Below are 14,405 nucleotides of genomic sequence, written 5' to 3'. Positions count from 1 at the left end.
TGCAAGAAAAACATCTTAGAATGTGTTATTACATGTATAATCTTACTTTCTAGTATTCTAGCTGTACTTTTCTACATAAGAACTGATTTGGGCTGTTGGGAATCTTGTATTTGTTTGTTTTAAATGCCATAACAACAATCATAGCAAAAAAACCCCAACAAAATCCATATTTCAGTTCTGATGTAGAAATATCACCCAGGGCTCCAAGGTCCCATATTACTGTGGTGGTTTTGATTAAATAATACCTTACACATATTTGAAAAAAAATATCATTTTCGGATAAGACTGCTTACAAGAACCATTTAAACTATTATGGTTTTCTTCCATTTTTGCATTTTCCATTTGAAATGACACAATCTAATTAGTTAAATAGGTCATGACATCACAAGATGATGAACTATTTATCCTACAGTTTCTTTTAAACAACAGACAAATTATTAATTCCTGAAAACAATCCATATGCATGAATTAGTGTCTTGTGCTAAAGAGAAGCATGAGATCAATTTTTCCATGTTTTTGGGCAGTTAAAAACAGGTTTTGGGTTTGGTTTGGCATTTCAATTTTTAGTTAAACGAAATTCCTTGCTTCATACAAATACACTCACACATGTACACAAATACACACACAAACATCAGCTACAGTAAAAAAAGAGATTAAAATACCTGATCATCAAAGGGCTGCCATGGAGTCAGCACCAGGAGAAACTATTAATATCAGTGCTTGGAGGACCCAGGTTATGAATGATAAATTCTTCCACCATTGGTATTATCTGGAAAAAGGAAAAAAATCTGAATATAAATTTCAACGATAGTATTCCTGCATATAAAACAGACATCAGTACAGTCCCAGAGGAATCAATGATGTAGCATTTGTAAATCTAGGAAAAACAATGCCCAAGAGCTGACATTGGAAGTCCTATACAAATGTTCTTTTATCTCATTTCTGTCACCACATCTGGACAGAATAATGGGCTGGATTATCTTCTGCACTTACTCCATTCGTATTTCAGAGAAGATTTAAATTTTCAAGTCTCACAATGCAACATCCTTCAGAGGTGTTAAGATCATGGCTTAGAAAGCTGCTGCATGCAGCAGTCTTGAAGACACTGATGTTTAAACTGCAACTGAATTTAACTGGACTCTGTACCAAAATAAGAGACAGTTTATAAAATGACAGCTTAATGCTTTGATACTGTAAACCCTTAGAGATATACACCTTTAAAATATTTTCATCCAGCATCTGGCCATGCTCTATATTTTAAAATAGAACTGAACACTTATAATATTATAAAATAACCACCTCTTCTTTAAAGAAATGCAACACTATTTGCAAAGGCAATCCTAAGAATTAATCTCTGAATATGAAATTCAAGGAACACTGAAGGATTCAAATAGCAATGTCAATTCAACCCCTTTGGTTGCAATCAGGATAGCATTTTTTAAAACTTTATATGCAAGGTTTCTGTATTTGTAACTAGTTTTCAACTTGCAGTTTTTGACATTTCAATTGTAAAATCTGCAATTACCATAGGTGCTTTCAGTTAAAAAATATATAGTGTGACCAAGGACACAGACTGTGACACAAGAAGAAGAAACCCCAGCAGCTTCATTTCCCTTGGTTGTCCTGCCCATGAACTCACCTGTGTTAGGAAGGGATTAAGGCTCCCTTAGGCCCTCCCCTGCTCTCCAGGTGCAAAGTGTCACCTATTAGCAAAGGCCTTAAATGTGAGAGCAGGAGGGATGCTCTGCCTTACACTGACTGCAGGCTTCATAGATGGAGACCCTGCTGCAAGAGCTTAGCTCGGCTTCCAAGCTCTTAACTGACTTCAGGGAGATGTATGAATATGAGACCCGTTTAAAAACCTTCACCAAGTGGCCCTTCCAGGAAAACTGCAAGTGCACTCCAGAGAATGTAAGTCTGAAAATGGCTGTTTTGCCTCTGCCTTAATTTATATGTGCTATGTCTGAATGTGAAGTCATTGTTAAGTATATTCAGGTTCAAGAGGAGTCCCCTAAGCCTGACGAAGAAATGTTAGATACTCAGCTTTCCTCTGTTCCCTGCTCAGAAATACTGTTGTGGGATTGACTGGTTTTTATGTGTTCAGTCCACAGTCTGCCTACAAATTTTAATAGTTAGTGTTCTTGTTCCTTTTTTTTTTTTTTTTTTTTTTTTTTTTGGTTCTGTCATTTAAAAATTAATTTCTTGTATTACATAGTCTAATTGCAAATTTCTATTTATGACAAAGCAGCCTACATTAAACAAGTACGGATCCACCAGGAAGGATAAACTAGTGGAATGATCACTACTTCAAATTCAGAATGGAAATTATTTAAATAAAAAAATCCATCTAACTTCCACTTTGGCACATACATGACACTGCCAGCCTAAATCTCAGGTGAATCATACTGCTAGTGTTACCTGAGAAGGTGTTTGGTTACTGAAATGTAACTTATGGTGTCCTGACTAGATATGATTCTGAAGTGTCAGGAAACATGAGTAGTATGTGTGTGGGATAATGCTCTAAACTTCTAAACTGTCCCCTGCAGATGGCAAAGGCTGGCTTCATCCATTGTCCAAGTGCAAATGAACCAGATGTGGCAAAATGTTTCTTTTGCTTGTTAGAACTGGTGGGCTGGGAGCCAAATGATGACCCATGGTAAGCACAGACGTAACAATGCTCTTGAGAAGTATCTCTCCAAATTTCTTTAGTAATTTTACAAGGAGTTAATATCCCTGTTGGTTTCCACTATGACAGTTCACAAAACTGGAAGCTTATCTTGCCCAATAACTGTGAAATTGTTCAGCTAAAATCTATTTCATCTTTTCTGTATGATACTATTTCTGCTGATAGCACAAGTACTGAAGAGACCTGCCTGTACAGATCTCTTCCTCTTCTGAAATGAAACTTCTATGGGTTTAACATCTGTTCTTATTCTGGGTTTACATTGCAGGGAGGAACACACCAAACGTCACACCTGTGACTTTCTATCCCTTCCCAAGCACTTTGATGAGCTGACAATGGAGGAGTACTACATGCTGGAGATGACACGACTGAGGAACTTCATTGTGAGTGATAACCAGGTCATCTGAAATTCAAAGCTAGAATATAAACAACTACTTCTCTCACTAAGATTTCCAAGCATCAGCCAGGAATGACTGTCTAAGGCTAGAACAGGACTTATTCTGAAGTAACAATTTATGTGCATAAGAAATCTGCATCTAAGCACTTCTCAGTGAAATTTATTGTCTGGCTTTTGAATGCAAACCTGTTTCATTTAGAAGTGTTTTTCCAACAACTCATTACAGCAGAAAAAAAAATATATAGGGTGCAATAACCAATGCACAAAACTCAACAATGAGCAGCTCTACCATTCTCAGGAAGGATGAACAACACATGTGAAAAAACAAAATTTGCCTAGATTGTTGCTTCACATGTCCAGTTTAACATATAAATCTGCCTAATAAAACTTTAAAGCTCATTTCAAATATTTTACTCCTCCCCACTTCTGGGGTTTCATGGCATGGTGTTGACATGCAGAAAAAGGCACAGCTGAGCTGTTCAGTTGATCAAGATCAGCTGATATATGAGCCCTAATCCTATGGATAGTAAGAACCAAGTGAACCAAATTCCCTGATGAGAAACGGTAAAAGGTTCTGCATATTACTTGTTGAAGGGTTTGCACAAATAAAATTTCTGCCTTGCTAATAATATTCTGTATTAAATATATACCTGGTGAATGTCAAGGTTAGGCATTTAAGGTCACTGTGCAACAGATTAAAGTACAAAAAAATAGGATCACGTGGCATAGGATATCTTAGAAGGTGGACTAAGAGTGAGAAAGTGGTGTTACCTAACTTGAACTGTGAATGATTTAAAGCAATGTTTCAAGGCACAAAATGGGTCTTGGCCATAATATGACTGTATTTCTACACAGAGTGTATAAAAAAATTAGAAGCAGCAGCTTCAGGTGGGGACACAGCCCCAGGGTTAGTCACCGATAGCTGTGCAGGGAGGGCTGTGCACTAGGCTGACCAGGGTATGACTGCTATCGTGAAGAACTGATACCCGAATGCAGCCTGAGGAGGGGGGCTTGGAATCTGGCTGAACTACACAGTTAAAGTGCTCAGCTCAAAGGCTCAATCTCCTGCTTTGTTTCAAGTGCAAAGTTGGCAGCCGCACAATAAACTCTTTTCAAGAAGAAGTCGCAGCAACGAGGCAGAGGCTCGTGAATTACTTTGGCTCCAGACCCTCGCTGCCGGCACCGCTGCCTCCCGGGGATGAGCCTTCAGCCCAGCAGCCAGGAGGCTCAGCTGCCGGGCAAAAGGAGCCCGGGACAAGTGAGCTGTGACGTCTGACCCTACAAGTGTCTTCATTTGGTGCACACAGCCCTCTCTTTGAGTGCGAATCTAAAGCTGAACAGGTGTGTGAGGAAGTGTATGTAGAGAACTGCTCCTGAATCAGAGGAGTGAGTACAGACAGGTATGGCCTGTCTCTCACAGTGTGCTTTCTTGGTATGGCTGTAGGATCGTTCCACTATGCCAGTGGTGAAAAAATATCTAAGCAAATACTTCTATTCTGGTTTTTAGCAAGCTGACTTTTTTTGAATAAAGATTCACAACTGTGAGTACTTTCTGTGATCTGTGTTAAAACCTTATGCCTGGATTCAAATCAGAACAGTTCTGCTTCAAAACACTTTCCAGGGAACTAAATGGATCTGTGTGTCTGCAACAATTGCTTAAGCACCTGCATTATCTACACTCCTGCTTACCACTAAGCTGTCTTTCCAGATCAGGCAAAATTGACACAGACAATGACATCAGCAAAAATAGCAGGTGTACTAAACAAGGGTAGACACAAGGTGTGTAAGACAGTCTCGAGGAACAGCTCTGGGGATGTGGTGTGCAACTGAAACAACAAAAGCTCAAGTCCTACTATCCTGTTTCTAAAAGTTTTTCATTACAATTTCAAACTTGCTAGAGATCTTTTAAAATCTTGTTAATTCCTATTTTTCTTTATGAGAGACTGTTGTAGAATAAAAATGCATGCAACTATTTTTGGTTTTTAAGATGCAGACAGACCTTTTGCAGTAAGGTGACAGTTTTGTACACTGCTTTGTCAGGTCTCAGGCAGTGAATGAACAGCAGCTTTTGAAGCTCCCCTGACTTGTCTTTCCACACTGAAAGAAAATCCTCATGCTGGGGATCCTAAAAACATGTATTTCAACATTTTCAAAACAGTTATGAATTCTCTGTCTTGAGAGTCTAACTTGATACATCAATCCAGGAAGTATTTTTTCTTAAGTTATAGAAATGAGGCTGACATGCTTAAAGCTTTTTTAAAAAAAACATTTAAATACATGTTACTGTATGATGCTTCTTACTATCTTTGAAAGATTTGAAGCAATTTTTAAGTTCTTCTCTAGAAAGGGAGGAAATTATGCAAGGGGGAGGAAATGAGCATCCATTTTAGCTCCCTCTTTGTTAGAGCTCTATTCTAGTGCCAGTCTTTAAGGTTACAATGATAACACATCATCTGTGTGTTATCACACACAAACACACACAAACACTGTGTGTTTGTCACATCATCAGTGACAAACACACTACACTATTACTACGTTAGGCTGCAGCTGACTGCAGAAAAACAAGAATGAGAAAATCAATGTCAAGCAAGAGCTTGGTTTGTAAATGGCCTATGCCCAACCCAGCTGTCATGTTGTTATTGCAGCTTCCAGAGTGGGGGCAGCTATGACCCCAGTATGCATAATGAAGTAGTCCCCCATCAGTCTCTTTTTCCAATGTCATCATTTCTCTGTTTATTTTCCAGGTGACTATTTCCCAAAGAACTGAAGTTCTCAACTTGCTGTATCTTTTTATTTTTTTTTTGTAAATGTGCAAAGAAAGCCTAATTTTCATTACTTGCCCATTTCCTGCAATCTGGTCAGGTGAAGAAGCTAGAACTGTTTAGCTCCTTTAATGTCTTTCATTGTACTCTTTTATAAGCATTTCCAACCAAAAGTCCATTCTTTCTCTCTCTGCATACTTTCAGGCTATTTCTTTAATTAAAAAGTATTTCTAAAGCCTTGATATTTACAATGAAAATAATACACAATTGATCATTTTTTAAAGGGTCTAAGAAGTCCTGGGTCATTTGACTGAATATTGATGATAGATTTTCATAATTTAAATTAACAGTAAGAAAAGTGAACTGGCAAAAGTGTTACCTGGACATGAAAGTGATTATGGTCAGATATGGAGAGTAAGACAGAAGGATGATTTTCTATTTGTCTGAATACCTTGAACACCTCAGCCAAAATTAGGTGAAGTCCATTCAGGTGGTTCTAAATGCAGTGTAAGAATTTGCAGAAACTACTTCAAATTCTTTTTTCAAGGTAGAAACAAAGATGTGGAAAAATCTCGATAGCTTTTTCCCAATTACCTAGGTCACCAAGCCCTTGGCAGAGAGCTAGTCAGAGGATCATTCCTGTATTTCAGGCATGGTGATCATTCTGACACCTAATTGTGATCTCTTATCATTAAAATGTGGAAAGCTTTTGAAAGAAGATCAAGAATGAGAGCAAGCTATGTTGTTTGATCTGTTTCCTTTTCAGTCTTGTTTCAGTCTATTTCTGTTTTCTTCCATTCAGCTAACAAGAAATGGATACTTTTTAATATTATTACTGTAATAATTACTGAGTTGTTATTAGCATTAAGTCCTTTCAAAGTTATGGTTCCTCATCAGTTAAATGGAAGTACATACAATTTATGCACAAAATACTGACACAAAGATGACTGTGGGACAAGATGTAAACTTTTTTCAAGTCACAAAAGTAACATGGTTTGCATGAGAAAAGAGTCTGACTAGTGAAGGTAGCCCAAGCCAAACAGGGCTATGTGAATTATTAATTCACAGAGAATTTTCTGTAGGGCTGCCTACCTCTGCCTTTGCAGGTCTTGTGGCTTTCTTCAGTTGCTGCTGGACTCTGCTGGAGTGCTTCTTGCCTTCACTGGATAAAATCATCACAAGGGGCTTACACCAAACATTCCCTGGGGATGACTGGTGTAATCCACACTGGCAGCTGGGATTCAGGTTCTGTATCTTCATATTTCTGCTGATGGAAAGGTTCAGAATCAAAGTGAGGTAATTTTATTTATTGCATACTCCAATTTAGGCACACAGGAATACAAGGGATTTTTTGAGATTTAAAATACTAAGATTTAAAGTCAAAGAGTTAGATTTATAGAACAAAGACTGCCTTGGTGGTAAAGGTTACCTCAAAGGTACATTCAAATATGATCCCAAAATATTAAGCTCTGACTAAAATGATTACTAGCAATATCTTTAACAGTTCTGCTAAACTTAGACTGCCCAGGCCTTTTCATGTCCCTAACAGGTAAAAAAGCCCAATGTAGCTTTTGCATGTGAAATGACTACTGTATTAAGTCTTCTAAATATTTTTATAAAAAAGGTGAACAACTAGCATCAGGAGATCCAGACTGGGAAAGGTGATGAAAGTAATTAATTTAATAAATTCCTAACTAGATGAAAGAATGTCAGAATTGCAAGGTGAAGTAATAGATATGAGAAATATCAACACTTGTGGTAGCGGTCACCCAGCAGTGTAAAAAAATGTTGGCAGGGGAGGAGGAATACACAAATGCCAGGAAGTCTTCCCAGGTTTTAGCCAAGGAATCACTTTAAAACAGAGTTGCACATTATTTTCAAAATTCTCACCTTAACTGATTTTCCAGTATGATAATGTGTAGAAATATTATTATTCTAATATGAAAAAAAAAGAACTTGCAAGTCTCATAAAACAATTAAATATATAGATTTCACTGAGTATTATATGGTGCTAAGAAGTATCTTAGTATAGTTTTAAGAATGGAGTGAGGGCTTCAATAGTACTCACTTGATTCAAAACAAGGGGGTAAAAAACGTCTATTTCCCTTAACCACGAGAACATTGGATATTCACTACTTTCATTTTTTAGCGAATTGTGCCCCCTCCAGGTCCTTCTGTAATTTACACTTTCATTAGTCATCAACCTTCCAGGTATGCCAAACTGAATGCACTTTCCCAGTGTTGTAATAAACTGAGGGTCTCTGAGTTTGATTATATGCAAACTATTGGCTTTTTCCATGTTCTTTATTCATTTGTTTGTTTGATAGTTCCCTAAGGAGCCATCATCAGAGGCCATCTTCTTGCATTACCAAAGGGAAAAGTACAAAACTGAAATATAAGCTCTTCAAATGTTTACCTCAAAGTGCTTCTTAAAGGCAATTTATTCCTTTCTGTCATTACAGCAAAAGCACATCAGTATGAAATCATAGCAGGCACACAGTCCAATTCTTGAGCATTTGGGTAAAACTCAGCTAAACCTGCATTATTTCTTTCCCTACTTCAAAGTTTCAGTCACTTATTATTTTCAGCATATCCCACTTACTATTTGAATAATTAAAGAAGAGTTCTCTAATATCAGCCCAACATACAGCTTTCATCATCTGTAGAATCCTTCCTCATTGATGGAAATGCAAAAGCAGTCACTGGATATGTTTGCAAATTCTCCTTGGATTGCTCACTAATTCTGCTTTTGAAAAAATTTGTTGTTACAAAAAGTTGAGTTGCATTTTATACTGTTCCTGCAGTCCTAATATCCAGCCATAAACTCATAACTACAGGCATAATATGCACCATCAATTTGAGGTAGATTCTATCTCATCTTTCAAAATTAAAAGCTATCATTATTTAGTTTTAAAATGCTAATCATCTTTCCATTAGTTCAAAAAGAATTTTGATCAAAGCTGTGTAAAAGTGAAATGGAGGATGAACTGTAGAAGTGTTGAATTCATTAACATTTGTCGACTGTTTAGCCTGAGTGATTGAATTATTAATACAGTAATTACTTGAAAAAAATTACATATACAATCAGAATGCCAGCATACATCCTCTCATTTCAACAAGTAGTTTTGCTTCCAGAAGTACAATCAATGCCCTATATCTGCAGTATTTCTAGTGCCAAAGTAAGTGCATTGAAGGAAAAGGGGAACTAGAGATAATATCCAAATTCCATCTTCAAATGACAGACTGGTTTTCTTGTCTCTTAATTTTTAGCAATATTCATTAACCTGGACCTGATTTTCAAAATAAGTAGACATTAAGTTCTTCAGCTGAATTCAGTGGCAGGTTTTGGTTTCCAAAAACATCCAAAGTCAGGTGAATCTTGACTCCCAAAGTTCTTACAGATAAAAATTATCTGCCATGTTAACATTTTTCTATATTCTGAATTTCTGTTTATTTCACGAAGAGTTATAGGCAGAAATCACAGAATCATAGAATGGCCTGGATTGAAAAGGACCTTAAAGATCACCCAGTTCCAACCCTCTGCCATGGCCCCCACATTGCTCAGGGCCCCATCCAACCTGGCCTTGGACATTTCCAGGGATGGAGCAATAACACAGTATCTGTAGTGATTGACCATCTGCTCTTCTGGAGCTGCTGTTGCTTTAGAGAAGAAAATTAACCAAAGGAATCCATGTTTTCCAAAGTACCCTGCAGTAGAAAAGAAAAAGAATATTCCACAGGAGTAGAATAAACTCAAAAGCCTACAACAGCACAGTTTCAGTTCCACGTGTTAATTTTACTAAAACATAATTTAAAATACATTTATATTGGAAGAAAAATTAATGAAATTTAGATAATTAAAAGAACAGAAGAAAAAAAAATCACTGTACACATCACTTGCCTGTAACTGGATGTAAAGGCTGCTAGGTAAGCTACAATTCCTGATGGAACAAGTGTATTCCAGTCCGGTTGATGTCCTGCATTCCCAGCTCCAGAGCATCTCATGCCACTGAGTTTTCTCACCCTCAAAGCCACCATTAAATTGTTCTGCTCACTGCAGTTTTTTGCTGCATAAGTCAATGTCAGAATAGAAAAAATTGCTGATTATATTACAAGATCATTTTAGAGATATTTTGCAAACATTTAAAACATTCACAGATTATTTTCCTATGCAGATTTTTTTCTCAAGTAACGTCAACAAATAGAAAGCACCTTATTCTAATGGAAATTTTTAAAGAACAAAAACTACTATTAGGACCACCACACCAAAGTCTATTCAGTTACATTTTCATCCAAATAAAGGAAGACCAGTATAAAACATGCAAATTGAAATTGCTCTGTGTGAGATACAGGAAATATTAACAGAGAAGGAAATTATTTACCAGAGAAACAAAAACCCCTTAAGAGATCACTGTTTCATAACAGCAGGTATGTTCTTTTCTGCAAAAAAAGCTCCTTTACAGATCCATAATCAGCATTTATGTTGTCAGATTCTAACTAAGCCATCTTTCCAGGCATGTTTATATTCTATCAAAAAAAAGGCTTTAACAGGAATTCAGCCCATCTCTGTTAGAATGCTTCACTATCTAGTACAGACACATTTCAGACATGGGATAGGAGGAAGGTGATGCAACTCTTACTGCTTGTGTAGTTTAGCCCTCCACTCCCAAACCATACCAGAGTGCACAAGAAACACACAAAGAGCTGACTTTAACTACAGACACGACTTAAGAGTCCATTTCAAATTCCTTTTCTATTTTTCTAAAAGAAGCTCAAGATGATATACCATACCTCTTTAAAAAATCATCTTCTAAATGTTGCCTATTTTTTGCCTATATAATCAGCAACAGGATTTGCCCAAAACAGTCTCAAAACTGCGTTAGCACAGAAGGCAGAAATAAACTTTAAAACTTTAAATGCACTAACTTGCAAGTTAAGAGATTAATCTGAACTCTTGGTAAAATCATTGAAAGTTTATTTCCTCACAAGAAAGCAGATATGAGTGAAGATTTAGGAAAGGTGCATCACCTTGTAAATTAAAAACATCTACATTTTCTATTACTTTAAAGCATTTATTTCTAATCCTTTATGCACTTCTAACTTTAAGCCCGTTCCACAAAAGTAGAAAGATTGTTATCTGAAAGTACAGCTTGCTCCACATACTGGCAGTTAAAAAGGAAATACCATGTGATAAAGAAATAAATTTTAAATAACTTCTCTGTGTGTCAGCAGAACAATAGTTCATCTTTTGCATCACACACCTGATTTCTCAAGTCAGCTTTCACTTGTTTCTTGGATTCCAGTTTCTGCTGGAGCACAGCAAATTTATCTTGAACCTCCCTCAGATTTGCTTGTTTCTTTTTTAGACCATCCACAGAATTTTTTTACTTTCCTTGAGCTCAATTCAACTTTAGCTTTTTGGGTGCAGTGTTTGTCTGACTGTAAATACAGACAAAAAATAAATTAAACATCTGAAAGATACACCCTTCACTCAAGAGTCTTTTTTTTTTTTTAAATAAAAAGATTAAGGGAAACCTCAACAACTGTGTAGTTCATACAATATTCCATTTTATAACTTCTTATCTGAAAACAATGGGATTTTACCTAATCACTTGTTTCTGTGCTGATACTAATTTATACAGTTTCTACATTTTTTTACTGGAATAACACAGTGATTGAAAGCAAAGAAGGTCTATACTTCCAAACTGTGTCCCATTTGATCACAATTTCAAATCCATTATGGATTTGTGCCAGAAACAATAATATGTATTAAGTAACAATAAACACACACATCCAGCCAATTATGCACACAAAACAGAAGAAAATATTAACAGCTTTTCACAACCAAGGATCTGTTTTCCAGTTTTGAGGATTTCACTCTTTTATACAGATATTTTCCTGAGGAGAATATTGGATGTAACATGTACTGAAAACATGTTCTTCATCATTTCAAAAACAAGCATCAAAGTAAGGTAAAATGTCCCTAGGACCAGCTGAAGCAGAACTTGACAAGTATTAGCCTCAATTATTGAATCCCCTCTCGTATTGCTGTAAGTTGCAGCTCTTTAAAGTCCACCTTTTAAAATAATTTTCTAACAGTAGGCTGTTAGAAATATTATATATTAGTTGCTGTTCCCAATTTGATAAGTCCCCCAAGCATGCAGTTACTAATCTTTTAGCTGAGTAACAAAATACCTTCTCAGATAAAGGCATGCCAAGTAAGAAGCCTGCCATGACTCGGCTTTCAAGGGCCACAATGACCTTAGTGCCCAGAGCAGATTTACTGCTCAACTGTCAGCTCCACATGCTCCAAATTAGAAACAGCATCCAAAAAAAAGCACACTTCTTCAATGCATCAAAGGCTATGCATACCAAAACATGTCCTGTGGGCTGGATGGGACTACCAGAAACTTCCAAGGCCATTTTAAGAATGCCCCAATTTTGTGCAGCACTCTAAGAGGATGTTAACTTTGTTGCTACCTGAAGAGAATGTTGCTTCCATGCCTTCTTAGAAAGATTCACAGCTGAAAATCAGGCTCTACACCTAATCAGGTGCCTTACATGAATTGATCTGCATTATTGGTTTTTTGCATAAGTATCCCACCAGTAATTTCACCTCTCTTTTGGTGTTAAATTACACTGGTAGACCAATCACTTTAATGAAATTTAACTATTTTTTAAAATACATACTTACATATCATAAAACTGCATGGTAATGACTCATTTAAAGAAAAAAAAACACTTTTTTTTTGCCTCGGTGCTGTTAAAAACAACTACATAGCTGCTGAGACACTCCTTTCAATGCAACCCAAATAAAGAAAAAATTACCAATCAATAATAAAGTATCAAACCAAACTACTGGTTTTTAAACTAAACATTACCCAAGATAAGATCCTACTGACAGTATTGCAGAGTAAAACTGTCTTGTCTAGCTATTGAGGAAGTGAATGGACTTTCTAAAAGGTAAACAGAAGCAATCATGACCAATAATTTTAGTTATGGTTAATGCATGACCCCTACTTTTTTACTGTATTATTTTATATTTCACATAAAATGTCTTTTGTATTACAAGAGATATTGTCCTGATTTATGTAAAATATTGTATCCTCCCACTATCCAGTAAAAGCATTTGTATTTTTCCAGTAAGTACTGTCAAACATTATTTCATTTGTGCATTATAAGTCAATTAAAATCTTTAGCTGAAATTGTCATCCCTATAGCATTCTTTATCCTGCAGCATCACAAAACCAAAATACAGTCTTTGAGTGAACAAATTCTGTCTGTAACATTCCCTGCAGATTCAGCAAATGCACTGAGACTCAGCAGAGATGAAGCAAGTCATTTTAATTAAAAACTGTTTACGTCTGGCTACTGGCCATTCTAGTTAGCAATCCATAAAATGATTGTTCCAGGTATTCTCTTATCAGCAGAAATTCTCACTGTAGTGTAACCGTTCCCTGTGTGAGCAAGCAAGCAGAAATTGAAAAACTGTGAACAGAAATTACCTTCTAATAGGATTGAGAGGTATCACTCACCTCCCAGCAGCACCTAAGCTGACTTAACCATTCAAAGTCACTCTCATCTTTGCCTTTTTTGCTTACTAGAGATGTAAGAACATCCTCAGCATGAACATCAAGCTCAACAAGTGCTCCCAGAGTCACTCAATTCTGCTTAGACAGCTTTCCTCACACCAAGGTGGCAGTGTCCTCAGTCTGTCTATTATCCTGTTCCAGAAAATCCTCTGGTGCCTGCAAAAAATTTTAAAAGTTAAGAAGTTGAATGTGTAGTCTTAGGTGTGATTATGTTTTCTTGAATTTCTTATTTTTTACTATATTACTTTTATTTCTCTTTCTCACTTTCTCTTTATTTCTCCTTCTTACTATGATACCAGTACAATGGCCTTCATTCACCAGTAGCCCAACAGGGGTTTGAGATGCTTTTTTTTCTGTTACAAACCCAAATGTAAAACATCAATGGCACGTATCTGCAAACAAAACAGCACACACAACTTAACTCCTGCAATACAGGAAATGCCCGTGTCCTTTTACTGTTTCCATTTTATTCTTTCCAATACTACCTAAGAATATATAATTAATTAACACATCTGAACAATTTACCTAAAAGACCATTTAATGTTAGATTTAAAAAAGGTTTATCCTTAGCAATAATTCTTGTGTACTAGCCCCTGCAAGATGTTTCCCACCGTATTGACTGAAGATGAGTTGAAAGATGTAAAATTTTACTTACAGTCTCTGTAACATATTAACTAATGAGGATAAACAAGAATTCTCACTTCAACAGCAAATCCACCTCCAGTACATAAAAAGTAATTATTTATACCTTCCCAGCAATAGCAAACATTAAGGAAATTGAGTAGAGCAACCAGGCACAACCTTACTACAACAGTTTTCCCTGATTAAAAAAGCAAACAAACAAAACCAATACCTTTAAGATTTTTTTCCTCACAAGATTTCTTGTCCTGTTCTTTGCAGTGTAGGGATGTTTCTCTGAGACTGAACTAGCATTTTGGTTTTCATTTTTGTTCTTGTTTTTCTATGACTTT

At 36.4% G+C, this 14,405-nt stretch overlaps 1 protein-coding gene across 1 annotated transcript; it reads left to right on the top strand.

The window, feature by feature from the left end:
* The first annotated feature begins 1,707 nt into the window (after positions 1 to 1,707).
* LOC137477352 (baculoviral IAP repeat-containing protein 5.1-like) lies at positions 1,708 to 4,876 on the top strand. The gene is made up of 4 exons (XM_068196319.1): positions 1,708 to 1,911; positions 2,547 to 2,656; positions 2,952 to 3,066; positions 4,161 to 4,876. The coding sequence occupies exons 1-4, from the start codon at positions 1,774 to 1,776 to the stop codon at positions 4,347 to 4,349; spliced, it is 552 nt and encodes a 183-aa protein (XP_068052420.1). The 5' UTR covers positions 1,708 to 1,773; the 3' UTR covers positions 4,350 to 4,876.
* Positions 4,877 to 14,405: the final 9,529 nt, after the last annotated feature.

This window comes from Anomalospiza imberbis, chromosome 7, assembly GCF_031753505.1.
Source record: "Anomalospiza imberbis isolate Cuckoo-Finch-1a 21T00152 chromosome 7, ASM3175350v1, whole genome shotgun sequence".
Classification (NCBI taxonomy): domain Eukaryota; kingdom Metazoa; phylum Chordata; class Aves; order Passeriformes; family Viduidae; genus Anomalospiza; species Anomalospiza imberbis.
Note: the sequence above shows the minus strand (reverse complement) of the source record. Positions and strands in the feature narration are given on the sequence as shown.

Excerpts from the sequence above, each read along its gene's own strand:
- LOC137477352 (XM_068196319.1), top strand. The coding sequence starts at position 1,774 with ATGGAGACCCTGCTGCAAGAGCTTAGCTCGGCTTCCAAGCTCTTAACT. Across the intron at positions 2,657-2,951 it reads GAGCCAAATGATGACCCATG|GGAGGAACACACCAAACGTC; the intron begins GTAAGCACAGAC and ends TTTACATTGCAG. Across the intron at positions 3,067-4,160 it reads CACGACTGAGGAACTTCATT|TGCAAAGTTGGCAGCCGCAC; the intron begins GTGAGTGATAAC and ends CTTTGTTTCAAG.